Source organism: Salvelinus alpinus, chromosome 29, assembly GCF_045679555.1.
Source record: "Salvelinus alpinus chromosome 29, SLU_Salpinus.1, whole genome shotgun sequence".
In the NCBI taxonomy this organism is placed as follows: domain Eukaryota; kingdom Metazoa; phylum Chordata; class Actinopteri; order Salmoniformes; family Salmonidae; genus Salvelinus; species Salvelinus alpinus.
In genome coordinates, this window is record NC_092114.1 from 22701961 (window position 1) to 22729538 (window position 27578).

The 27578-nt window shown below is 42.5% G+C and overlaps 1 protein-coding gene across 1 annotated transcript in view; it reads left to right on the forward strand.

Annotated features, from left to right (window-relative positions):
* Positions 1 to 27578, forward strand: part of LOC139559318 (gamma-aminobutyric acid type B receptor subunit 2-like) — a 440826-nt gene that overhangs the window by 236726 nt on the left and 176522 nt on the right. The window contains exons 5-10 of the mRNA XM_071375209.1: positions 11817 to 11882; positions 12217 to 12405; positions 12751 to 12993; positions 20508 to 20568; positions 24841 to 24921; positions 26055 to 26205. Coding sequence (XP_071231310.1) covers positions 11817 to 11882; positions 12217 to 12405; positions 12751 to 12993; positions 20508 to 20568; positions 24841 to 24921; positions 26055 to 26205 — 791 coding nt within the window. The remainder of the gene's footprint in view (positions 1 to 11816; positions 11883 to 12216; positions 12406 to 12750; positions 12994 to 20507; positions 20569 to 24840; positions 24922 to 26054; positions 26206 to 27578) is intronic.

Sequence of the window (27578 nt, forward strand, 5' to 3'; positions counted from 1 at the left end):
CAGATCTGGGGAAGGGTGCCAAACCAATCTGCAGCATTGAAGGTCCCCAAGAACACAGTGGCCTCCATCATTCTTAAATGGAAGAAGTTTGGAACCACCAAGAGGCACCAAACTGAGCAATCGGGGGAGAAGGGCCTTTGTCAGGGAGGTGACCAAAAACCCGATGGTCACTCTGACAGCGCTCCAGAGTTCTTCTGTGGAGATGGGAGAACCTTCCAGAAGGACAACCATCTCTGCAGCACTCCACCAACCAAGCTTCATGGTAGAGTTGCCAGACGGAAGCCACTCAGTAAAAGGCACATGACAGCCCGCTTGGAGTTTGCCAAAAGGCACCTAAATGACTCTCAGACCATGAGAAAACAAGATTCTCTGATCTGATGAAACCAAAATTAAACTCTTTGGCCTGAATGCTAAGCATCACGTCTGGAGGAAACCTGGCACCATCCCTATGGTGAAGCATGGTGGTGACAGCATCATGCTGTGGGGATGTTTTTCAGCAGCAGGGACTGCAAGACTAGTCAGTATCGAGGGAAAGATGAACAGAGCAAAGTACAGAAAGATCCTTGATGAAAACCTGCTCCAAAGTGCTCAGGACCTCAGACTGGGGCGAAGGTTCACCTTCCAACAGGAGAACAACCCTAAGCACACAGCCAAGACAACGCAGGAGTGGCTTCGGGACAAGTCACTGAATGTCCTTGAGTGGCCCAGCCAGAGCCCGGACTTGAACCCGATCAAACATCTCTGGAGAGACCTGAAAAAACCTGTGCAGGGACGCTCCCCGTCCATCCTGACAGAGCTTGAGAGGATCTGCAGAGAAGAATGGGAGAAACTCCCCAAATACAGGTGTGCCAAGCTTGTAGCGTAATACCCAAGAAGAATCGAGGCTGTAATCGCTGCCAAAGGGGCTTCAACAAAGTACTGAGTAAAGGGTCATATACTTATTTCAGTTTTTTATTTTGTAATAAATTTGCAAACATTTATAAAAACATATTTTTACTTAGTCATTATGGGGTATTGTGTGTAGATTGATGAGAAAAGAAGAATGTAATCAGTTTTAGAATAAGTTTGTAACGCAAAACAAAATGTGTAAAAAGTCAAGGTGTCTGAATCCTTTCCGAATGTGTTGTATATGTGTATTTGTTGCACTTCAGAGTCACCATGCTGTACCATAAACAAACAACACCAACCTTGGTTGCTTGGCAATGAAGTGTCTTGTATCTATTGACTGTGCAGGTTTTTGTTACAGGCCAGCACTAACAGACCGGATGAAGCTGGCCACGGTCCGAACTTAAGACCACAGTCAGTCGGTTGTTTGAAACTGGTGTTTTAGTGTCCGTCTGGAACAAAGACTTGCACGTTCAAATAGCTCTCCAGGAATGGAGTTTGTGAACGGCGCGTTAGACAATGTCCATTATTAGATCTAGTAATGTGTGCCCTTGCCATTAAGTAATCATCAAAGCTAGACTGTGGTGCTGTAATGGGAGAAATACGACAGGGTCAGTCTATACATCTGATATACAGTACGTGTACATTCTCATAAACAGACCTTGTTTATTTCATTCAGGCTGTGACCCAAATGGCATCCTATGTGCCCTGGTCAAAAGTAGTGCACTATATAGGGAATAGGCAGCCACGGTCTTTAGTAAAGCCATGTAATCACGCCTAGTGTTTTTTTACACAGCCTCATTGTGTTTTTAGTGTCGCTACGTTAACCCATGCAAATACATGCATGGAGTAAGCAAATGTCTGGCAAACTGTTGCCATTGGTTAATACATACTGTACTGTAACCACCTGATCTGAAAGTCAAACAGAATAGCCATAACAAAACTCCATCCCAGAGACTACCAGGACCCAAACAGAACAACCTTAAAGGAGCTACTTATAACAGTTCCACCTGCAACTAGGATCACATGTCAATTACAGACCAGTATTGAGAATTGTCACACTGGAACTCGGAGACCTCAAGTCCGGGGCCCATTTTTCACATCGTGTGACCAAATACAGTATGAAGCCCAATTTTCCCCTGGGTCCAGGAACAGAGGATGGTGAATGGTGCCAGGTCGCTCTGTGCTGGAATTGTTCATCTCCACTTCCCTAACAGCTCGAGTCATTTTGGTTAAGTGCCTTCCTCCAGGGAACAGCGGCACCATTCAGGCCCAGGAGGACCAGAGCCCTGCAAGATCCAGGTTCAACCCGAGCCAAAGGGGTTCTGAAAAGGAAAAGTGACTTCAAAGCAGAGTGGTCCACACAAAAGATCCAACTATTCTGCTTGCTCCCAGCATGCACTCTGGCTCTGAGTACAGTCACAATGTAACATTGTAGGTATTGTGGGGCAGGGTGCCACCCTACAGTCGATTGACGCACCCATGTGTCAATCTAATTAACATATACTGAAAAAATTGAAGTGTTTTAATTAAATGCAACATGAAACAATTTCAAAGATTTTACTGAGTTACAGTTCATATAAGAAAATCGGTAAATTTAAATAAATTGGCAGGAACAACACACATAGGGGTGTGTGTGTATGTGTGTGTCTGTGTCTGTGTGTCCTCAACTTCCAGCGGGCAACCAAGTTTGCTGTCATTCAGTCAGAATGTACGTTAGTTTAATATTTTTTTCCCTTAAACTTGCCCCACTTGTTAGATATTTTGCACAGTGATAGCTTGATAGCAAACCGCCCTTACGGTGTGATTAATCATAGTAGGTGGCAGCAGCAATCTAAATGATCAGACCAAGAACATATGAGGAAGAGTGATCGGGTGAAATTATTGAAGTGAGTGGATGGAGAAATACAGCTTCACTCTGTCCAATCAGAGAAGCAGGATCAACGTACAGCCCACACTTCTCTTAACAGACAGACAAACTAGCCAGTTAGTTATTTAGACCAGGCACATGACTGACTCAAAGACAGTACAGTATGGTTTAGAAACTCTGACTGAGTGACATTTTCTGTTGTTTTACTTCACAGAAACCTATGGACTTTTACAGTTGAAGTTAAGTCATTTCACTGATGGCAAAATCATTTATGTTGAGGAAGAAATGTATAAATTGTTTTTGTCACAGCAATTATGGACTTTCAGGAAGATCATTTAATTATGGCGCAAAGGGAAATGAAAGGTTTTGTCAGGACCCGGTGAGAGAAACAGTCACTAATAGTCGGCAGAACCCAGAAGATGAGGCAGACTCAGCAGTACTAGAAATGGTGGTTTAATAAAAGGACAAGATCTTCAGGCAAAGAATATAAATCCACCACGTCCAAAAATAAAGCCAAGAGGCACAAAATGGATATCCTCCAAAATACAAAGAAACTCCACAAAGTGGTAAAAACAGCAGGGAAAAACAAACCTCAAAAGACTACTCAAAAATACACAAGCACTAAACCAGAGAACCTCTGGAAAATCCAATAAGAGAAATATGTTCACAACAAGGCTGGGGCTGGGTGCTAACATACAAACACTGAGCAAAGAACTGAGGAACACACAGGGTTTAAATACTAACAAGGGAACGACACACAGGTGCAAACAATAATTAGAGCAAGGAAAAAACAAAAGGTACAAAAAAGGTGCAATGGGGACATCTAGTGACCAAAACATGAACAGTCCTGGCCAAAACCTGACAGGTTTTTGACCAAATTAATTGATGTCCCATATAGTAGCCACCCTCTACCCTACATTTCAGTCAACCATTGGAAAATGCATAGCGGGCAACATCGAAAATGCTTTGGCCTGTATAGCAACGAGATCTATACAAATGTTATAAAGCACCCATAGCATGTCACAATGATAGCGGGCATATCGATGATATATCAATGTTCTATATTTTAGAGAAAGTCTATGATTGTTTATTGCATTACTTGACAGATATTGACCATGGTCACTAGACAATCTATGCTTTTTCACTAAATTAACGGTGTAAGGTAAAATGTAATGTTGGCAATGGCAAAGACCATTCATTGTTGCTATGGTTCAAGCAGGATAGAAATCCTTCATCAGTCAAAACGGACCTTTTCTAGACTTGATGCCTGTGGTACTGGCTTAAGTTCCATCCTAAATGGCACCCTGTTCCCTTCTGTACATAGTGCACTACTTTTGACCGGGGCCCATAGGGAATAGGGGGAAATTTGAGATGCAGCTTAAGTCTTGCTCTGAGCAGAGTGTATGAGTCTTGCTCTGAGCAGAGTGTATGAGTCTTGCTCTGAGCAGAGTGTATGAGTCTTGCTCTGAGCAGAGTGTATGAGTCTTGCTCTGAGCAGAATGTATGAGTCTTGCTCTGAGCAGAGTGTATGAGTCTTGCTCTGAGCAGAGTGTATGAGTCTTGCTCTGAGCAGAGTGTATGAGTCTTGCTCTGAGCAGAATTTATGAGTCTTGCTCTGAGCAGAGTGTATGAGTCTTGCTCTGAGCAGAGTGTATGAGTCTTGCTCTGAGCAGAGTGTATGAGTCTTGCTCTGAGCAGTGTTTTGATAGACTTGTGTCCCGCACCTGAGTCAAGCTTCACTTTGAGTCATGGCCTTCCTGTTTCAAGATGAATTGAATGGTTTGTGTGAGATTGCATGGGTTGGGGCAGTCTATGCAGTGCACCACCAACACAGAGTAGTGACAGATTGCTCTTCTCGGATGTAGACCCGGGAACCTCCAATGCTCCTACAGAAGAGCTGGTCAATTATTTACGCACCTAATCAGCTAGCATGTGCTCTCAATTCAGTGCAGATCTCTCCTTCTGGCCCAGTGGATAGGAAACAATTCTCACTGTCGACAGTAATGGCTGAGTTGTTATTGATGGACAGTTGCTGCCTGTGATATTGCTGCCTGTTTGCCTGACCTCTGCCCTATAGCCAGCTAAGAAACACCACATGTGCATCCCAAATGGCACCCTATTCCCTTTATAGTGCACTACTTTTGATCAGAGCCCTATGGTCATGGTTGAAAGTAGTGCACTATTATTAAGGGAATAGGGTGCCATTTGGGACAAAGAACACCACCCACATCAGCAGGCCAGTTCCCTGTAGTCCTTACACTTCACTGATGAGGTGAAAATCACACTGATGTGATAATCTTCAAATGACTGGTTGGAATTGAATAATAACAAATAAGTAATTTAATCACTCAGAATTTTCCTGCGCGGTTTGTCTTTAGCTGATTGTAGTGGTAGACTGACACATCTCTTTAGCTGTCTGTAGTGGTAGACTGACACATCTCTTTAGCTGTTTGTAGTGGTAGACTGACACATCTCTTTAGCTGTCTGTAGTGGTAGACTGACACATCTCTTTAGCTGTCTGTAGTGGTAGACTGACACATCTCTTTAGCTGTTTGTAGTGGTAGACTGACACATGTCTTTAGCTGTTTGTAGAGGAAGACTGACACATGTCTTTAGCTGTCTGTAGTGGTAGACTGACACATGTCTTTAGCTGTTTGTAGAGGAAGACTGACACATGTCTTTAGCTGTCTGTAGTGGTAGACTGACACATCTCTTTAGCTGTCTGTAGTGGTAGACTGACACATCTGTTTAGCTGTTTGTAGTGGTAGACTGACACATGTCTTTAGCTGTTTGTAGTGGAAGACTGACACATGTCTTTAGCTGTTTGTAGAGGAAGACTGACACATGTCTTTAGCTGTTTGTAGTGGAAGACTGACACATGTCTTTAGCTGTTTGTAGAGGAAGACTGACACATCTGTTTAGCTGTTTGTAGAGGAAGACTGACACATCTGTTTAGCTGTTTGTAGAGGAAGACTGACACATCTGTTTAGCTGTTTGTAGAGGAAGACTGACACATCTGTTTAGCTGTTTGTAGTGGTAGACTGACACATGTCTTTAGCTGTTTGTAGAGGAAGACTGACACATCTCTTTAGCTGTTTGTAGAGGAAGACTGACACATGTCTTTAGCTGTTTGTAGTGGTAGACTGACACATGTCTTTAGCTGTTTGTAGTGGTAGACTGACACATCTCTTTAGCTGTTTGTAGAGGAAGACTGACACATGTCTTTAGCTGTTTGTAGTGGAAGACTGACACATGTCTTTAGCTGTTTGTAGTGGTAGACTGACACATGTCTTTAGCTGTTTGTAGTGGTAGACTGACACATCTCTTTAGCTGTTTGTAGAGGAAGACTGACACATGTCTTTAGCTGTTTGTAGTGGTAGACTGACACATGTCTTTAGCTGTTTGTAGTGGTAGACTGACACATGTCTTTAGCTGTTTGTAGTGGAAGACTGACACATGTCTTTAGCTGTTTGTAGTGGTAGACTGACACATGTCTTTAGCTGTTTGTAGTGGTAGACTGACACATCTCTTTAGCTGTTTGTAGAGGAAGACTGACACATGTCTTTAGCTGTTTGTAGTGGTAGACTGACACATGTCTTTAGCTGTTTGTAGTGGTAGACTGACACATGTCTTTAGCTGTTTGTAGTGGTAGACTGACACATCTCTTTAGCTGTTTGTAGTGGAAGACTGACACATGTCTTTAGCTGTTTGTAGTGGAAGACTGACACATGTCTTTAGCTGTTTGTAGTGGTAGACTGACACATGTCTTTAGCTGTTTGTAGTGGTAGACTGACACATCTCTTTAGCTGTTTGTAGAGGAAGACTGACACATGTCTTTAGCTGTTTGTAGTGGTAGACTGACACATGTCTTTAGCTGTTTGTAGTGGTAGACTGACACATGTCTTTAGCTGTTTGTAGTGGTAGACTGACACATGTCTTTAGCTGTTTGTAGTGGTAGACTGACACATCTCTTTAGCTGTTTGTAGTGGTAGACTGACACATGTCTTTAGCTGTTTGTAGTGGTAGACTGACACATGTCTTTAGCTGTTTGTAGTGGTAGACTGACACATCTCTTTAGCTGTTTGTAGTGGTAGACTGACACATGTCTTTAGCTGTTTGTAGTGGTAGACTGACACATCTCTTTAGCTGTTTGTAGTGGTAGACTGACACATGTCTTTAGCTGTTTGTAGTGGTAGACTGACACATCTCTTTAGCTGTTTGTAGTGGTAGACTGACACATCTCTTTAGCTGTTTGTAGAGGAAGACTGACACATCTCTTTAGCTGTCTGTAGTGGTAGACTGACACGTTTCTTTAGCTTTTTGTAGTGGTAGACTGACACATCTCTTTAGCTGTTTGTAGAGGAAGACTGACACATGTCTTTAGCTGTTTGTAGTGGTAGACTGACACATGTCTTTAGCTGTTTGTAGTGGTAGACTGACACGTTTCTTTAGCTTTTTGTAGTGGTAGACTGACACATCTCTTTAGCTGTTTGTAGAGGAAGACTGACACATGTCTTTAGCTGTTTGTAGTGGTAGACTGACACATGTCTTTAGCTGTTTGTAGTGGTAGACTGACACATCTCTTTAGCTGTTTGTAGAGGAAGACTGACACATCTCTTTAGCTGTCTGTAGTGGTAGACTGACACATCTGTTTAGCTGTTTGTAGTGGTAGACTGACACATGTCTTTAGCTGTTTGTAGAGGAAGACTGACACATGTCTTTAGCTGTTTGTAGAGGAAGACTGACACATATCTTTAGCTGTTTGTAGTGGTAGACTGACACATCTCTTTAGCTGTTTGTAGTGGTAGACTGACACATGTCTTTAGCTGTTTGTAGAGGAAGACTGACACATGTCTTTAGCTGTTTGTAGAGGAAGACTGACACATATCTTTAGCTGTTTGTAGTGGTAGACTGACACATCTCTTTAGCTGTTTGTAGAGGAAGACTGACACGTTTCTTTAGCTGTTTGTAGTGGTAGACTGACACATGTCTTTAGCTGTTTGTAGTGGTAGACTGACACATCTCTTTAGCTGTTTGTAGAGGAAGACTGACACATGTCTTTAGCTGTTTGTAGTGGTAGACTGACACATGTCTTTAGCTGTTTGTAGAGGAAGACTGACACATGTCTTTAGCTGTTTGCAGAGGAAGACTGACACATGTCTTTAGCTGTTTGTAGTGGTAGACTGACACATCTCTTTAGCTGTTTGTAGAGGAAGACTGACACATCTGTTTAGCTGTTTGTAGTGGTAGACTGACACATGTCTTTAGCTGTTTGTAGTGGAAGACTGACACGTTTCTTTAGCTTTTTGTAGTGGTAGACTGACACATCTCTTTAGCTGTTTGTAGTGGTAGACTGACACATCTGTTTAGCTGTTTGTAGTGGTAGACTGACACATGTCTTTAGCTGTTTGTAGTGGAAGACTGACACATGTCTTTAGCTGTTTGTAGTGGTAGACTGACACATGTCTTTAGCTGTTTGTAGTGGTAGACTGACACATGTCTTTAGCTGTTTGTAGAGGAAGACTGACACATGTCTTTAGCTGTTTGTAGTGGAAGACTGACACATGTCTTTAGCTGTTTGTAGTGGAAGACTGACACATGTCTTTAGCTGTTTGTAGTGGTAGACTGACACATGTCTTTAGCTGTTTGTAGTGGTAGACTGACACATGTCTTTAGCTGTTTGTAGTGGTAGACTGACACATGTCTTTAGCTGTTTGTAGTGGAAGACTGACACATGTCTTTAGCTGTTTGTAGTGGTAGACTGACACATGTCTTTAGCTGTTTGTAGTGGTAGACTGACACATGTCTTTAGCTGTTTGTAGTGGTAGACTGACACATCTCTTTAGCTGTTTGTAGTGGTAGACTGACACATGTCTTTAGCTGTTTGTAGTGGTAGACTGACACATGTCTTTAGCTGTTTGTAGTGGTAGACTGACACATGTCTTTAGCTGTTTGTAGAGGAAGACTGACACATCTCTTTAGCTGTTTGTAGAGGAAGACTGACACATGTCTTTAGCTGTTTGTAGAGGAAGACTGACACATGTCTTTAGGTGTTTGTAGAGGAAGACTGACACATCTCTTTAGCTGTTTGTAGTGGAAGACTGACACATATCTTTAGCTGTTTGTAGAGGAAGACTGACACATCTCTTTAGCTGTTTGTAGAGGAAGACTGACACATATCTTTAGCTGTTTGTAGAGGAAGACTGACACATATCTTTAGCTGTTTGTAGTGGAAGACTGACACATATCTTTAGCTGTTTGTAGAGGAAGACTGACACATATCTTTAGCTGTTTGTAGAGGAAGACTGACACATCTCTTTAGCTGTTTGTAGAGGAAGACTGACACGTTTCTTTAGCTTTTTGTAGTGGTAGACTGACACATGTCTTTAGCTGTTTGTAGTGGTAGACTGACACATGTCTTTAGCTGTTTGTAGTGGTAGACTGACACATGTCTTTAGCTGTTTGTAGAGGTAGACTGACACATCTCTTTAGCTGTTTGTAGTGGAAGACTGACACATATCTTTAGCTGTTTGTAGAGGAAGACTGACACATCTCTTTAGCTGTTTGTAGAGGAAGACTGACACGTTTCTTTAGCTTTTTGTAGTGGTAGACTGACACATCTCTTTAGCTGTTTGTAGAGGAAGACTGACACATGTCTTTAGCTGTTTGTAGTGGTAGACTGACACATGTCTTTAGCTGTTTGTAGTGGTAGACTCACACATCTCTTTAGCTGTTTGTAGAGGAAGACTGACACGTTTCTTTAGCTTTTTGTAGTGGTAGACTGACACATCTCTTTAGCTGTTTGTAGAGGAAGACTGACACATGTCTTTAGCTGTTTGTAGTGGTAGACTGACACATCTCTTTAGCTGTTTGTAGTGGTAGACTGACACATCTCTTTAGCTGTTTGTAGTGGTAGACTGACACATATCTTTAGCTGATTGTAGTGGTAGACTGACACATCTCTTTAGCTGTTTGTAGTGGTAGACTGACACATCTCTTTAGCTGTTTGTAGAGGAAGACTGACACATATCTTTAGCTGATTGTAGTGGTAGACTGACACATGTCTTTAGCTGTTTGTAGTGGTAGACTGACACATCTCTTTAGCTGTTTGTAGAGGAAGACTGACACATCTCTTTAGCTGTTTGTAGTGGAAGACTGACACATATCTTTAGCTGATTGTAGTGGTAGACTGACACATGTCTTTAGCTGTTTGTAGTGGTAGACTGACACATGTCTTTAGCTGTCTGTAGTGGTAGACTGACACATGTCTTTAGCTGTTTGTAGTGGTAGACTGACACATGTCTTTAGCTGTTTGTAGAGGAAGACTGACACATCTCTTTAGCTGTTTGTAGTGGAAGACTGACACATATCTTTAGCTGATTGTAGTGGTAGACTGACACATGTCTTTAGCTGTTTGTAGTGGTAGACTGACACATCTGTTTAGCTGTTTGTAGTGGTAGACTGACACATCTCTTTAGCTGTTTGTAGAGGAAGACTGACACATCTCTTTAGCTGTTTGTAGTGGTAGACTGACACATCTCTTTAGCTGTTTGTAGAGGAAGACTGACACATGTCTTTAGCTGTTTGTAGTGGTAGACTGACACATGTCTTTAGCTGTTTGTAGAGGAAGACTGACACATCTCTTTAGCTGTTTGTAGTGGAAGACTGACACATATCTTTAGCTGATTGTAGTGGTAGATTGACACATGTCTTTAGCTGTTTGTAGAGGAAGACTGACACATCTGTTTAGCTGTTTGTAGTGGTAGACTGACACATCTCTTTAGCTGTTTGTAGAGGAAGACTGACACATCTCTTTAGCTGTTTGTAGTGGTAGACTGACACATCTCTTTAGCTGTTTGTAGAGGAAGACTGACACATCTCTTTAGCTGTTTGTAGAGGAAGACTGACACATCTCTTTAGCTGTTTGTAGAGGAAGACTGACACATATCTTTAGCTGTTTGTAGTGGAAGACTGACACATATCTTTAGCTGATTGTAGTGGTAGATTGACACATGTCTTTAGCTGTTTGTAGAGGAAGACTGACACATCTGTTTAGCTGTTTGTAGAGGAAGACTGACACATCTCTTTAGCTGTTTGTAGAGGAAGACTGACACATCTCTTTAGCTGTTTGTAGTGGAAGACTGACACATCTCTTTAGCTGTTTGTAGAGGAAGACTGACACATATCTTTAGCTGTTTGTAGAGGAAGACTGACACATCTCTTTAGCTGTTTGTAGAGGAAGACTGACACATCTCTTTAGCTGTTTGTAGTGGTAGACTGACACATCTCTTTAGCTGTTTGTAGAGGAAGACTGACACATCTCTTTAGCTGTCTGTAGTGGTAGACTGACACATCTCTTTAGCTGTTTGTAGAGGAAGACTGACACATCTCTTTAGCTGTTTGTAGAGGAAGACTGACACATCTCTTTAGCTGTTTGTAGTGGTAGACTGACACATCTCTTTAGCTGTTTGTAGAGGAAGACTGACACATCTCTTTAGCTGTTTGTAGAGGAAGACTGACACATCTCTTTAGCTGTCTGTAGTGGTAGACTGACACATCTGTTTAGCTGTTTGTAGAGGAAGACTGACACATCTGTTTAGCTGTTTGTAGAGGAAGACTGACACATCTCTTTAGCTGTTTGTAGAGGAAGACTGACACATCTCTTTAGCTGTTTGTAGAGGAAGACTGACACATATCTTTAGCTGTTTGTAGAGGAAGACTGACACATATCTTTAGCTGTTTGTAGAGGAAGACTGACACATATCTTTAGCTGTTTGTAGAGGAAGACTGACACATATCTTTAGCTGTTTGTAGAGGAAGACTGACACATCTCTTTAGCTGTTTGTAGAGGAAGACTGACACATATCTTTAGCTGTTTGTAGTGGTAGACTGACACATATCTTTAGCTGTTTGTAGTGGTAGACTGACACATGTCTTTAGCTGTTTGTAGAGGAAGACTGACACATGTCTTTAGCTGTTTGTAGAGGAAGACTGACACATCTCTTTAGCTGTTTGTAGAGGAAGACTGACACATCTCCTGTTTGTTATGTCATCTCTATAGGATAATGATGTGAGGATCATTATCGGACAGTTTGATGAGAATCTGGCCTCCAAAGTATTCTGCTGTGTGAGTATTGTTCTACGCACACACACACACACACACACACACACACACACACACACACACACACACACACACACACAGAGAGAGACATACACACACATGCACTCACACACACATACACACACATACACAACCACCTTCACACACACACATGTATCAAGTCGTCATGGGGGCTGCAGATGTATGGTGTGATATCCATAATGAGCTTCAGTAAAAGCTGAAAGCCTATTTATATTGACATTATTGACTGGTAATGTATTGCAGGTGTGTTCTTGTGTGTGGTGTGTGTTTACGTCAACATGCCTGTGTGCGTACTAACCAAACATCCCTCCCCCAGGCGTACAACCTGAACATGTATGGTAGTAAGTACCAGTGGATCATACCAGGCTGGTACCAGGGGAACTGGTGGGAGCAGGCCAACTCCACCAACTGCACCACCAGGAAGCTGCTGACCGCTATGGAGGGATACATCGCTGTGGACTTTGAACCGCTCAGTGCCAAACAGGTCAAGGGCATCTCTGGAAGGGTGAGCGTTCCATTGAACATGCTTTTTAGTCTACGACTGCATCCCAAATGGCACCCTGTTTTCCTTTTATAGTGCACTACTTTTGACCAGGTCCATAGTGCTCTGGTCAAAAGTAGTGCACTATATAGGAGATAGGGTGCCATTAGGGACACATCCCTATCTAAAATCTTTCCCTACATTCAGACAACTAAGAAGTAGGATATTGATTAATTGATTATCCCCTTTTCCCCCCTAGATTGACACCTTAGAAGTAGGATGTTGATTAATTGATGATCCCCTCCCTACATTGATACCTTAGAAGTAGGATATTGATTAAATGACTATCCTCTCTCTCTCTACATCCAGACACCTAAGGAGTATGAGAGGGAGTACAGTAAAGAGCTGCAGCAGAAGGGAGTGGAGCCCTCAAAGTATCACGGATTCGCCTACGACGGGATCTGGGTAATAGCTAAGACCCTGACCCGCGTCATGGATTTACTGCAGCACAAGGAGAGGCAGGACATGTACCACAACTTCACTGTGGACGACCGGGAGGTGGGCAAGCTGGTGCTGGACGTCATGAACGAAACCAACTTCTATGGCGTCACGGTGAGTCAGTGGACTTTTCCTGATATAAGAGTGTACTTGGACATTAATCTGCCTCACGTTACAGAAACAGGAGATAGGCTAGTGTCCTGTCCAGAGGGTGAACTTAATCATTAATCTGCCTCACATTACAGAAACAGGAGATAGGCTAGTGTCCTGTCCAGAGGGTGAATTAATCATGAATCTGCCTCAAATTACAGAAACAGAAGATAGACTCCTGGTTTGTATGGGCCATTCTGCCTGGGACATGGCTTGCTTTGACATAAGGAAGGGTAATGGTGATTCATTAGGGAACATTTGTTAACAATATTATAATGAATAACAAAAATATATACACTGAGTATACCAAACATTAGGAACACCTTCGTAATATTGAGTTGCACCCCCCCCTTTGCCCTCAGAACAGCCTCAATTCGTCGGGGCATGGACTCTACAAGTCGAAAGCGTTCCACAGGGATGCTGGCCCATGTTGACTCCAAATCTTCTCACAGTTGTGTCAAGTTGGCTGGATGTCCTTTGGGGGGTGAACCATTCTTGATACACATGGGAAAATGTTGAGCGTGAAAAACATCCATCCATGTCTTAGGACGTTGGGAGATGATGTGGAAACCGGCCACTAGGGGCAACAGTGAGCGCTGTTACCTTCAAGTTGGTCTGGTGTTGTGGACGGGGATGATAGATGGGCGTAAGAATCTGCCTCTGATTCTAAAGGTAGCAAGTTCAAATCCAGCGATAGAAAGTTGTTTTTTATATTTTTGTTTTAAGCCTAACCCAAACCTTAACCCTAACCTTAACCATTCAGATTGAATGCCTAACCTTACGAATTTGGAGTTAACCTTAAACCCTTCTTAACCTTAAACCCTTCTAAATTGAAATTTTGGAACAAATTAGAATTTTGATGTTTCAGAAAAATGGCTGCACATCTAATTCTGACATGAGACTGTGAGAGCTAGTAGCACAATCCACCACTACTATAACAACCCCCTCTAAATATTGAATAAACACTTTTTTTCTACATTAAAACCGGTGCGATTCAGGTGCCAAATTGTGTTAGAGAAGACGTGTGTGTGTGTGTGTGTGTGTGTGTGTGTGTGTGTGTGTGTGTGTGTGTGTGTGTGTGTGTGTGTGTGTGTGTGTGTGTGTGTGTGTGTGTGTGTGTGTGTGTGTGTGTGTGTGTGTGTGTGTGTGTGTGTGTGTGTAGGATACGGCCACAGGCTGAGAGAGATGGGTAGATAGAGGAATAGAAAAAGGAAAAATCAGAGAGGAAAAAATAAAGAGGGAGAAAGAGGAGAAAATAGAGGGAGAAAGAGGAATAGTGAAGGAGAAATAGAGGTAGAAAGAGGAATAGTGAAGGAGAAATAGAGGGAGAAAGAGGAATAGTGAAGGAGAAATAGAGGGAGAAAGAGCAATAGTGAAGGAGAAATAGAGGGAGAAAGAGGAATAGTGAAGGAGAAATAGAGGGAGAAAGAGGAATAGTGTAGGATAAATAGAGGGAGAAAGAGGAATAGTGAAGGAGAAATAGAGGGAGAAAGAGGAATAGTGAAGGAGAAATAGAGGGAGAAAGAGGAATAGTGAAGGAGAAATAGAGGGAGAAAGAGGAATAGTGAAAGAGAGCTGGGTGAAGAGGTAGAGCGGAAAAGAGAGAGAGATTGTGTCATAACCAGTATTGAGAGCGGAGAAAAGGTTGACCTCCCTTGGGGCATTACAGTACACCATAGTCCTCCTGAGCCTCTCCGTAACCCCCACCCCACTGTGACCTCTCTCTCCCCCAGTTCCCTCTGCGTCTCTGGGGTGAAGTGGGCTGCCAGTGGGCCAGTCCCTGGAGGCTGCTGGAGAACAGAGGCAGGGAGGATGACATGGATAGCCCAGATAGCCTCATCTCCCTGGGGGTCCTTCTGCCAGGGTGGCTGCCTGAGCTGCGTGTCTCTGTTTGTGTGCGTGCTTGTCTCCAGGGGGATAACATACAGCACCACTATTACCATCTATTCAGAAAGCAGCACAATAGGCGCACTGTATTGTTGCATTGCATATTCACTGTATTGCATAATGTGATGTCAGCCGCATACCACTCTGCATCCCACTGCTGGCTTTCCTCAGAAGCTAAGCAGGGTTGGTCCTGGTTGGTCTCTGGATGGGAGACCAGATGATGTTGGAAGTAGTGTTGAAGGGCCAGTAGGAGATACTCTTTCATCTGGTCTAGAAAAACATCCCAATGCCCTGTGGCAGTGATTGGGGACATTTCCCTGTGTAGGGTGCTGTCTTTCAGATGGTATGTTAAACGGGTGTCCTGACTCTCTGTGGTTACAAAAGAGCCCATAGCACTTATTGTAAGAGCAGGGATGTTAACTCTGATATCCTGGCTAAATTCCCAATCTGGCCCTCATACCATCATGGCCACCTAATCATCCCCCTGTAACTATTCCCCAGGTTGTTGCTGTAAATGAGAATGTGGTCTCAAGTCAACTTACCTTGTTAAAAATAAAAAATAAAGTTTAACAAAAATACCTGAAGTGGTATTTGAAAAATAATTGACAACAGTTGCTCCAGGTCTATAAGAGGCTAATACTCTGGAGTAATGTATTACTTATTTTCCCACCACTATGATTGTTGGTCCTTCTGATAACTGTACAGGGATTACAGTACATGGAACGAGGTTATAAAACAGCTTGTTATTTGTGTGTATTTAAGTGCCATATCAGATCAGAAAATACTATTGGTTTGTTAATGTGCCTTTATGAAGCGTCAGCATATAGGTGTATATTTCCATTACAGGGAATCGTGATGAACACACACACTATACCCAATACCCCATCGTGGCTCTGCGTTTCCACCCACACACACATCACCCATGTTCTACACCCACATGGAGAGCCACCGTCTCACTGCCATAACTTCCCCAGCGTGAACCACAACAAGTGGTACTAGTTTGGCCGGTCAGTTTCACCACTAAAACCAAACTCCTTTCTGTACGTTCACCCTCTCCCTTCCCTCCTAACCCCTACATAGTGAACATAGTGGGGCTTGTGTGTGTTTGTGTGTCTGTGTGTGTGTGCGCATGCGTGTATGCCTGTGCGTGCACACTGATTGTGTGTGTACACTGATTGTGTGTGTATGTGTTTCATGCGTGTGTGTGTGTGTGTTTGTGTGTGTGTGTGTGTGTGTGTGTGTGTGTGTGTGTGTGTGTGTGTGTGTGTGTGTGTGTGTGTGTGTGTGCGTGTGCGTGTGCATGTGTGTGTGTGTAAACACTGATTGTGTGTGTGTTTGTGTCAGGTTAGAACTCGGCCATCCACATGGCATTCTGATGTGTTCTCTGGGTGCTGCCTGCTATTGATCTAGTCTAGTGGCAGAGCAATAGAGGAAGTCAAACATTAGCTCAGAGAAGCCTCCAGGGCTTGGCCGGGGCTGTTAGCAGCACAGATGAACATGTACAGTGGAATTCCTCCTCTTCATCTATTGCCTGGAGGGAAGAGGAAACCGAGGAGACAGTGGTTCTGATCTCAAGTAGTACCCTTTGGCCTGTGTAGTGCATTACTTTTTCTATTTGTATTTATTATGGATCCCCATTAGGGGGTCATTTTAAAAACATTCATATCAGATTTCACAACATTAAGTGTGTGCCCTCAGGCCTCTACTCTACTACCACATATCTATAACACAACATCCATGTGTGTATAGTGTTTATGTTATCGTGTGTCTGTATGCATGTGTTCCATAAGGTGTATTTGTATCTGTTTTTTAAATCAAATTTTACGGCTGGCATGAGTTACTTGATGATGAATTGAGTTCCATGTAGTCATGGCTCTATGTAGTACTGTGCACCTCCCATCGTCTGTTTTGGAGACCTCTGGTAGCATGTCTTGTGGGGTATGCGTGGGTGTCCGAGCTGTGTGCCAGTTGTTCAAACAGACAGCTTCGTGTATGTCAATAACTCTCACAAATACAAGTAGTGATGAGCTCAACCTCTCCTCCACTTTGAGCCTGGAGAGATTGACATGCATAATATTAATGTTAGCTCTCTGTGTACATCCAAGGGCCAGCCGTGCTGCCCTGTTCTGAGCCAATGGGCCAAACCTCCACCTTTGGCATTTCAGATTTTTCTATAAATCTTATAACTGTGTATTGCTACCGCTGTATCTTCATAGGTATTATCTATGTGAGTTTCAGAGATTTTCAGAATACGAGTGTCACCTGTTACTAGCCAATTTATGATTTTATGAACCTTGTTTCTTAAGCTACATATGTTAATGTGGGCTATTTTTAACACTTTTCTGGGATGCTTGATTGTTTTTATTGCTTTACTGGGAAGGTTAGCAGAGCCAGACATGCTTTTTTAAATTAGTGCTGGGTGAGTTGTACACAGTGGACTTCCTAGTAGGGCACACCACCTCAGTGCTAACAGTGTTACACTGGTTCATATGCATATGATTACTGCATACAATAGCTGTAGGATCAATAGAGGCATTCAGGGCAGTAAGAGGGACATACATTAGGTTACTAACATTGTGTCTTCCAACGCCCCTGGGATAATGTACATTTGCTGAAGCATTATGACAACTCAGCGACACGATGGTAGAGATTAAATGAGCTGTGCTTGGGTCATTGATAAGTCATTGTCTCAACACAGCCTTATAATTCTGTGAAAGGATCCAGAAACCCAAATGATTTGGGTGGATCCCGTCCTCCTTATAATACAAGCTTTGTTTCCAGAAGGAAGGACCTATAGGATAGGGACCATAGGGGCCCTGGTCAAAAGTAGTTCACTATATAGGGAATAGGGTGCTATTTGCACGGACCCAGTGATGCTAGATAGGCATGGCCAGATCAGTGTGTACAGGTCTAATCAGTAGCATAAGCAGTGTTACACGCACAGTTCTCAGTACAATATGCTGTGATTATGCGATGAAGAGCTATACCTTTAACAAATAAATGTAGAGGGATTGAGATTCCAGTGGCCTGTTCTGCCACTACTGTACCAGTGTATTGGTCTCAGTGTCTCTATGGCTGGTGTCACAGCCTGAGGGCAGTGAGTCCTTACAGGCGGACACAGAGAGGTGTGTGTGTATGCGACCTAATTTCATCACCTCTGGCTGCTGTTCTCCCCCACCAGACCTCCTGGGAACCCCCTCCTTTCACACCTGCTGTGCTCCCCCACCAGACCTCCTGGGAACCCCCTCCTTTCACACCTGCAGCCCACAACCGGAACCTCTATCTGGGAAAATCTGTTCCTTCTTCAGTTCCTACCTTTCCTCACCTCCAGAAACAAAGTAGCAGAGTGATAACGCCATCTCACGTCCACAAACACAGTGATACCACCCTCATCAACAAGGACAGGCTGGGCGTCTGAGTCCCAGAGAGAGCTGTTAGTCTGGGTCAACTCCCTCCCTCCCCCAGCTCAACCAGAGCTCCAGGAGAATGTGGGAGGGACATTTGAACAGAAATAATTATAACTATTAATATTATTTTATTTATCTGCAATTAGTGAAATATGAATATCAAGACCCTCCAGATTAGAAATAAAACATCCAGTATTGATTGTGCATACTGACATATATTTGTTTTCTATATGTTTTTGTGGATATCTTTTTGAACCCCGGTCTCCGGAGGAGTTGGGTGCGTTACCGCTAGACCACAGGCTCTGCACATAGTTTACTCATATTCTATAGTAAACACTACTTTCAAGTGCACTTCACTCCCACACACACACGTACTTAACCAGGGCATATTTATACATGACCCTAAGCATGATGGAATGTTTATTGCTTAATAAACTCAGGAAGCACCTGCTTTCAATATACTGTGTATCCCTCATTTACTGACTTGTTTTCTTTATTTTGACAGTTACATGTAGGTAGCGCACTGTCTGAGATTACACTTTCAGTCACGTCTTAAAGGTCCAATGCAGCCATTTTTATATTCATATCAAATAATTTCTGGGTAATAATTAAGTACCTCACTGTAACAGATTTCCAGTAAAATCGGCAGAAATTGCTTTTTAGTAAAACACTATTTCTCAAGCAAGAATTTTGCTAGGATTGTCTGAGAGTGGTCTGGGTAGGGATGGGAAAACTGAAAACTAGCTGTTATTGGCAAAGAGGTTTGGAACTCTCCTTCGTATTGGTTTAATAACCAATTTGCCGCATGATGATGTCACCATGGAAAGCCGAAACTCCCCCCCATGCAAACCTGCTGATTAGAAGGTCCTGTGTAGATGATGTTTTCAACCAGCAACTATCAGGAAATAACACTGATCAAATGTTTTCACACTTTTACAGTGTTAGTTTCATCAGCTGTTGTACAATAAGATATAAAACACAGGCAAAACAGAAGTATGACTGCACTGGGCCTTTAAATTCCATACAATAACAGACAACTCTTAGCACCATCCAACCACAGTTATCCTGGTCTGTGAAGGCAGTCACTTTAGCTAGCTCTCTTCCTCGCTCACACAGACAGACACTGTCACAATCACATATGCCGTACAAAGACAGGGAACCAATCAGAGGGTGGAAACCCGCCCAGCGACTGACTTCAAAGCATCTGCGTGTTTTTGAGACAAAATTAGTCCTTCAGTCTGTCGCCTTCCTCCCTTCCCATCTCTCTGCCAGTGCTGCTTTAATCAGCTCCATGTTAACTCTCTCTCTCTCGTTCACCTGTTTTTTTCCATAGCCGCCAATAATCCCAGATCCAGCTAAATGTTTAATTAAGGAGTTCTATGGGCAGATGGCTGGACGAATTAATTGGTCAGTGTTGAGGGATAATGGAGGAAAGGCAATGTGTTAGTTGACAGACTTTTCCCCCCAGAAAATATCTGAATATAATTGATGATTTTATTTGGCCTTGATTGTTGTTTTTAGAAATATCAGTGATGATCTATGTGGAGTGTCATTCGTATCCAGTTGCTTTCATCAGGGTTGACATCAAAGACATGTCGAGGTTTTAATGGTAGTAGTACCGACTATTGATGTCTGTTCAGTAGCCAATGGTGAGATTTCCACTTACGAAATGTTTTTTAAAAGCCCCTCTAAAGAAGATGTGTGATAGGGCCTTACGGAATCAGACAGGAATCTGACACTCCAGCAGATTCACTCCTGAATCTGCTGACTAATCATTTTGTTTATCTCATATTAAAAATATACATTTTTGTAGACTTCTAATCCAATAAGAAGATCAGTGCCAGACCACCTCTTTGTTCACACAAATCTGTTAATGTGGCAATGTCAAGAAAACAGTGCATCTAAATTCTAATTAAATCAAGCTTATTTTCATCGTCTGTCTCTACTGCTTCCTCTGCATCTGCTGTTGCCCATCGTTGTCAATTTAATCAAGGGACTTGATGTGCCTTGAAGATGGTGAACAATTCAGATGGAATTGCTGGTTAAATAAGGACCAACAATGTTCAGATTCAACTTGGTAGCTGATATGGACAATGTAAGAATTGCATTGTATTCTGCATTGAGACCTCAGAAGTTTTCATTTCCAAATGTTCTAAATGTGTTTTGTATTATTTTTCTATCCAGGGCCAAGTCATGTTCAGGAACGGAGAACGGATGGGCACGATCAAATTCACACAGTTTCAAGGTAAGCACATGCTGTAAGATTGTTGCATTGTTGTGATGTTCTGTTGAATTGCTCTACTATTATGACTGGGTGGTGCTGCGGTTGCTGTCTGGCTGATGATGATGTCCTAGTTATCCAGCCAGTGTTTGTTGACAGCAGGTGAACCAGGGGGCTGCCGGGTGGGATTTTCTACCCAGAAATGTGATCTGTATTTGGGGGATTCTCCCCTGCTCCCCTGGCCCTACCCTCCCTCAGCACCAACATGTTTTTATTAATCCACTCTCCCCCAATCTTATCTACCCCACTGCAGAGGTTCTCCCCGTGGTAGCTTAAATTGTGTGTATGTGTGTGTGCATGTGTGTGTGTGTGTGCGTGTGTGCGTGTGCGTGTGCGTGTGCGTGTGCGTGTGTGTGTGTGTGTGTGTGTGTGTGTGTGTGTGTGTGTGTGTGTGTGTGTGTGTGTGTGTGTGTGTGTGTGTGTGTGTGTGTGTGTGTGGAAACCCACAGGGCGGACAGTCCTGTTTGCTTGTGGGAGTGATGGAGCTTTTCAATTGGAAGGCAACTGGCAGTCATATCATGGATAAGCAAAGAAATGTTATCATCAGTGAACTGGAGAGGGCTTGCTCTATAGTGCTGTGAGAGAAATGTTATCATGAGTACTTAGCCTTAGGCATAACACTCCCTCCTCCTGCCACTCTCCCTCCCCCTTGACATACACCTATTTATCTCTTGTTTCCCCCTCTTTTCTTCCCTTTCTCTCTCTCTCTCTCTCTCTCTCTCTCTCTCTCTCTCTCTCTCTCTCTCTCTCTCTCTCTCTCTCTCTCTCTCTCTCTCTCTCTCTCTCTCTCTCTCTCTCTCTCTCTCTCTCTCTCTCTCTCTCTCTCTCTCTCTCCTCTTATTGCCCCCTCCCTTTGTCCACATCCTCCTCTTTTCCTCTCTCTCCCTCCATTCATATCATGCCCTTATTATGTCTCCCATCCTCCCCTCCCTCCCTCCCTCCCTCCCTCCCGGCTTATCAGGGTAACGACTATTTGACACATGATATCGAGATAGAAAGAGAGGAGGGATTGCCTGGGCTAAATATTTAACCAGAATATGATCCTCTCCTCAGCTCAGTCGTCTGTCCTCACGCAGTGTGGAAGCAGCTCACTGTGGGTTCATTCATTCTCCTTCTGGAGGTTCCGATTGTCAGCGCCTGTCTTTCACCCTCAGCCCCACTCTGTGGTGAAGATACAGATTTAGGATCAGCTTCCCCTCCCCAATCCTAACTTTAACCATTAGTTGTGGAAAATGCAAACCTGACCCAAGATCAACGTCTAGGGGGCAACTTCACCCTACACCCACTCAGCCCATCTGCCTACAGATCACATTACACAAAGTCGCATGGGACGCTGCCTTGGGTACTACAGTATATGTAGTGAGGAAATAACTGTGACCTTTGACAAAGCAAAATAATGTGCCCAGTTCTATTATATAGTAGCAATTTTTTTTTTACATCAACTAGTGTACGAAAGCCAAGCGAAATACATTCATACTTGAGTCATTTCCTATAGTTTAGTAGCCAGGTGTGAATAAGGTTTTTCCCCCTATGTTTTCAGTTAAGATTCATTCATTGTTCAATGAATCCCAATTCTATACCCATATAGACTAGCCTATTGTACCATGACTAGCCTATTGTACCATGATGTCATATAGACTAGCCTATTGTACCATGATATCATATAGACTAGGCTATTGTACCATGATATCATATAGACTAGCCTATTGTACCATGACTAGCCTATTGTACCATGATGTCATATAGACTAGCCTAGTGTACCATGATATCATATAGACTAGGCTATTGTACCATGATGTCATATAGACTAGCCTATTGTACCATGATGTCATATAGACTAGCCTATTATACCATGATGTCATATAGACTAGCCTATTGTACCATGATATCATATAGACTAGCCTATTGTACCATGACTAGCCTATTGTACCATGATGTCATATAGACTAGCCTAGTGTACCATGATATCATATAGACTAGGCTATTGTACCATGATGTCATATAGACTAGCCTATTGTACCATGATGTCATATAGACTAGCCTATTGTACCATGATGTCATATAGACTAGCCTATTATACCATGATGTCATATAGACTAGCCTATTATACCATGTTGTCATATAGACTAGCCTATTGTATCATGATGTCATATAGACTAGCCTATTATACCATGATGTCATATAGACTAGCCTATTATACCATGATGTCATATAGACTAGCCTATTATACCATGATGTCATATAGACTAGGCTGTAATACCATGATGTCATATAGACTAGCCTATTATACCATGATGCCATATAGACTAGCCTATTATACCATGATGTCATATAGACTAGCCTATTATACCATGATGTCATATAGACTAGGCTGTAATACCATGATGTCATATAGACCTGCCTATTGTACCATGATGTGATATAGACTAGCCTATTGTACCATGATGTCATATAGACTAGCCTATTATACCATGATGTCATATAGACTAGCCTATTATACCATGTTGTCATATAGACTAGCCTATTGTATCATGATGTCATATAGACTAGCCTATTATACCATGATGTCATATAGACTAGCCTATTATACCATGATGTCATATAGACTAGCCTATTATACCATGATGTCATATAGACTAGGCTGTAATACCATGATGTCATATAGACTAGCCTATTATACCATGATGCCATATAGACTAGCCTATTATACCATGATGTCATATAGACTAGCCTATTATACCATGATGTCATATAGACTAGCCTATTATACCATGATGTCATATAGACTAGCCTGTTATACCATGATGTCATATAGACTAGCCTGTTATACCATGATGTCATATAGACTAGCCTGTTATACCATGATGTCATATAGACTAGCCTATTATACCATGATGTCATATAGACTAGCCTATTATACCATGATGTCATATAGACTAGCCTGTTATACCATGATGGCATATAGACTAGGCTGTTATACCATGATGTCATATAGACTAGCCTGTTATACCATGATGTCATATAGACTAGCCTGTTATACCATGATGCCATAGAGACTGTGTCTAGAACCTTATTAGGCACTTGGTTCATAAATCTGAATGTGATTTACAGAAATGCACTGATCCTTGATCTGTTTATGCTGTCTTGCCAGCTCCTATGGTCGTCACGCCAAACACATCCAGGGTTCAGGCTAGTTGTATAAATCTGAATCTGATTTACAGTGATGAAGGAGTTAATTGAACAAACAGGCGTGAAATGTCATTTCAGAAGTTTGGTGAAGGGTTTGCCCTAACATAGCAGCTCAGGATCATAGTAGTCACAACGCTTTTATGCATATTAATTGATATAAATCAAATTTAATTGTATTTATCACATGCGCCGAATACAACAGGTATAAACCTTACAGTGAAATGCTTACTTAGAGAGAGAAAACAGAGAGAGAGACAAACAGAGAATTGTCTCCTCTCCCTCCTCCCCAGTGTGTTGTGTGTAACTTTACCCCTGTTTTATGAGAAAGAGTGATGGAGCTGGTGTTTGTGCCAGGGTCAATGGAAAGCCTATATTACACGTGGGACCAATATCAGTCTTTAAGACGGCTCTTGAAGGAAATGGCTGGTTTAAATATCACTCAGGAGAGAGAGGTTTGTGTTATGGCTCGGGATATATCACAATTTAAACTCATTTTACTGTACCTGTGAAAATGTAAATGGATATTGTGTTACAAATGCCAGCGTGCAATTGGTTTTATTTATTGTTGCTTTTATTTTTATGATTGGCTTCTTCACTGGAGACCTAGCTCTCCGATAATTTCTTTATTCACTAGGAAACAAACGGAAGCAAACGGGCTGAGACAGAGAGGGACTAACCTGAACTTGTCCAATAAGAAATGCTCATTTCCGTTGCAAAACGTTTTCAATTGCTAAACAGTTTGCTACGTTGTGCACTAATGAATACACCCCAGTACAGTACTGTTGCTAGTCATTGTAACCAAAATGTATCAAAAACATTCACCCAGTGCCTATACTTTCTATTAGCTTGATTTCCACACTAAAACACACATGGCATAAATGAGACCCCACACTGCAGTATTCCTAGCATTGGATTAAGTGCTGTCTTGCCTATTTGAAAGAATGTTATGCTCTGCGAGACCTGTGAAGTGGACTGAGAGTAAGAAGTTGTCTGAGGTGTCCATGCTGTCCTAACTAATGTGTCCGTCTCTGTTTGTGTTCCTAACAGAGGGTCAGGAGGTGAAGGTCGGAGAGTACAACGCTATTGCTGATGTCCTGGACCTTATTAACAACACCATGAGGTTCCAAGGTAGGTAGATCAGACCGTGTGTGTGTGTGTTCACTACACACGTCTCACACACACACACACACACACACACACACACACACACACACACACACACACACACACACACACACACACACACACACACACACACACACACACACACACACACACACACACACACACACACACACACACACACACACACAATACAGCTCCTCAGTGGGACAAATGACATCCAGAATGCTACCCTCCACCAATCATCCTATGTTTAATCATTACCAGCCTTTTTATGTATCCATGTTTGCTTGTGTTGACATTATTTGTCTTTTGTTTGATTCCTGGCTATTACCACAGTGACCCCCAATTCCTTCCTCCCTTTTGTCCCATATACACACAATCTGGGACAGTTTCAGCTAAAACAATTGTTTCTATGTCTCAAAACGTCGTAAGTAGAGCTCAGTAAGTTGAGGAATTGATTGGCACGGAGAGGCCGGATAGAGGAAAGCACAAGCATAAGAAACAGCTGACCACAACGACTAATTCTGTGTGGAGGTACATTTACGCAGCTGATAAGAAAGTAGCCAAATGTAGGCGTTCTTTGGATCAATCCTTCCTGTAGAAGTGTCCAGTACTTTACATAGAATCAAAGTCACTGGGCAAGTGGACAAACTTAAAATCTAAATCATTCTATGTGGATTACAATACATTTCTCAGGCTAAGAACATCACCACTGAGCACAGACGTCAGTTTAACGTCTAGTTTGGATTTACATTTGGTTGAGTTGTCAGCTATTGTGAATTAAACGTAAATTCAGGTTGGGTGAAAACAAAAACAAATGATGTCACGTTGATGACTTTTTGCAAATCCAACAGTTTTCCACATTGATTCAACGTCATCACATATCATTGTTTTGTTGAAATGATGTGGAAACAACTCCACAAAAAGGAAAGTAACTTAATTTGAAGGCTCCACTCCTGGAATGAAGAGGAAGACATTCACATATTTTTTGGCATCATAGCAGACCCACTGGGCAAAAACTGGTTGAATCAACATTGTTTTTCAATGTTAAATAGGTTACTGGTGAGGGCTCATTTTGGTTGTCTATCCTTCCCCTGTAAAAGTTATTTTTCTTACTTTCCTCCTCTTAATTCCAGGGGTGGAGCCTCCTAAGGACCGTACGTTTGTGCGTCTGCAGCGTCGCAACATCAACGTACCCCTCTACAGCATCCTGTCTGTTATCACCATTCTGGGCATGCTCATGGCAGGGGCCTTCCTCTTCTTCAACATCAAGAACCGCAACCACAGGTCAGTAGAAGAGGGAAGGGAATGGGGGGAGGAGGGGAGCTCACAGCAAGGGAGATCTGTGACACACTGGTCTGGACAGGATTCCGTTGTAAATGCAGTATTAGTGCAGAAATGGGCAGAGGTTTGATTGGTTTTTCTCAAATGTTTTTTTCTTTCCTGAGGGGTTGAGAGTCTGAGACCTCACTTTGTTTGGATTTGAAAATCCAACAATTGTATTGGAAGTGGTTGTTCCATGTGAAAGTGAGAAAGACCAGTCAGTAAAAAAGTACAGCCTCTTCAATATCGACGCATCGTCAACATCAAATAGCCTTTCCAGATTCTGAAGTCAGGAGGACTTGGTGTACTAATACTGGCCAGACTAGTAGGTCACCGTGGTGGAGTTTCTTCTCAGTACAGATCTAGGATCAGCTTCTCCTTCCCCAATCCTATCATTGCAAAACTGACCCAAGACCAGCGTCTAGGGTCAACTACACCCTACACCAGTGATATTCAAAGACTGGGTCAGGACCCCTAGGGGTTGCGGGGGAGTTGCAGTGGGGTTGCCACATTAAAAAAAAAATATTTATTTATTTTTCCTTTTTTTAGGGTACAAAATATTCAGATTACAGATTATTTTATGGGAAAATATACAAACAATTTTGAGAAAGATAATTTCAGATAATTTAATTAACATACAGATAACTGTATGTTAATGTAAAATAATGTAAGATGTATGACTATGATAATGAACATGTAATAGCAACAGCATACAGTAGGAAGGCTCACCTCATTCACCACCAACGTGAACCATTCACCCTACACACATCCCTCGGGAAGAGAGGACAGCAAATCTCTGTCAATGGTCCTAGAGCCACAGCAAATCTCTGTCAATGGTCCTAGAGCCACAGCCTTTAGACAGGACAATAGAGCCACAGCCTTTAGACAGGACAATAAAGCCACAACCTTTAGACAGGACAATAGAACCACAGCCTATCGACAGGACACTAGAGCCACAGCCTTTAGACAGGACAATAGAGCCACAGCCTTTAGACAGAACAATAGAGCCACAGCCTTTAGACAGGACAATAGAGCTACAGCCTTTAGACAGGACAATAGAGCCACAGCCTTTAGACAGGACAATAGAGCCACAGCCTTTAGACAGGACAATAGAGCCACAGTCTTTAGACAGGACAATAGAGCCACAGCCTTTAGACAGGACAATAGAGCCACAGACTTTAGACAGGACAATAGAGCCACAGCCTTTAGACAGGACAATAGAGCCACAGCCTTTAGACAGGACAATAGAGCCACAGCCTTTAGACAGGACAATAGAGCCACAGCCTTTAGACAGGACAATAGAGCCACAGCCTTTAGACAGGACAATAGAGCCACAG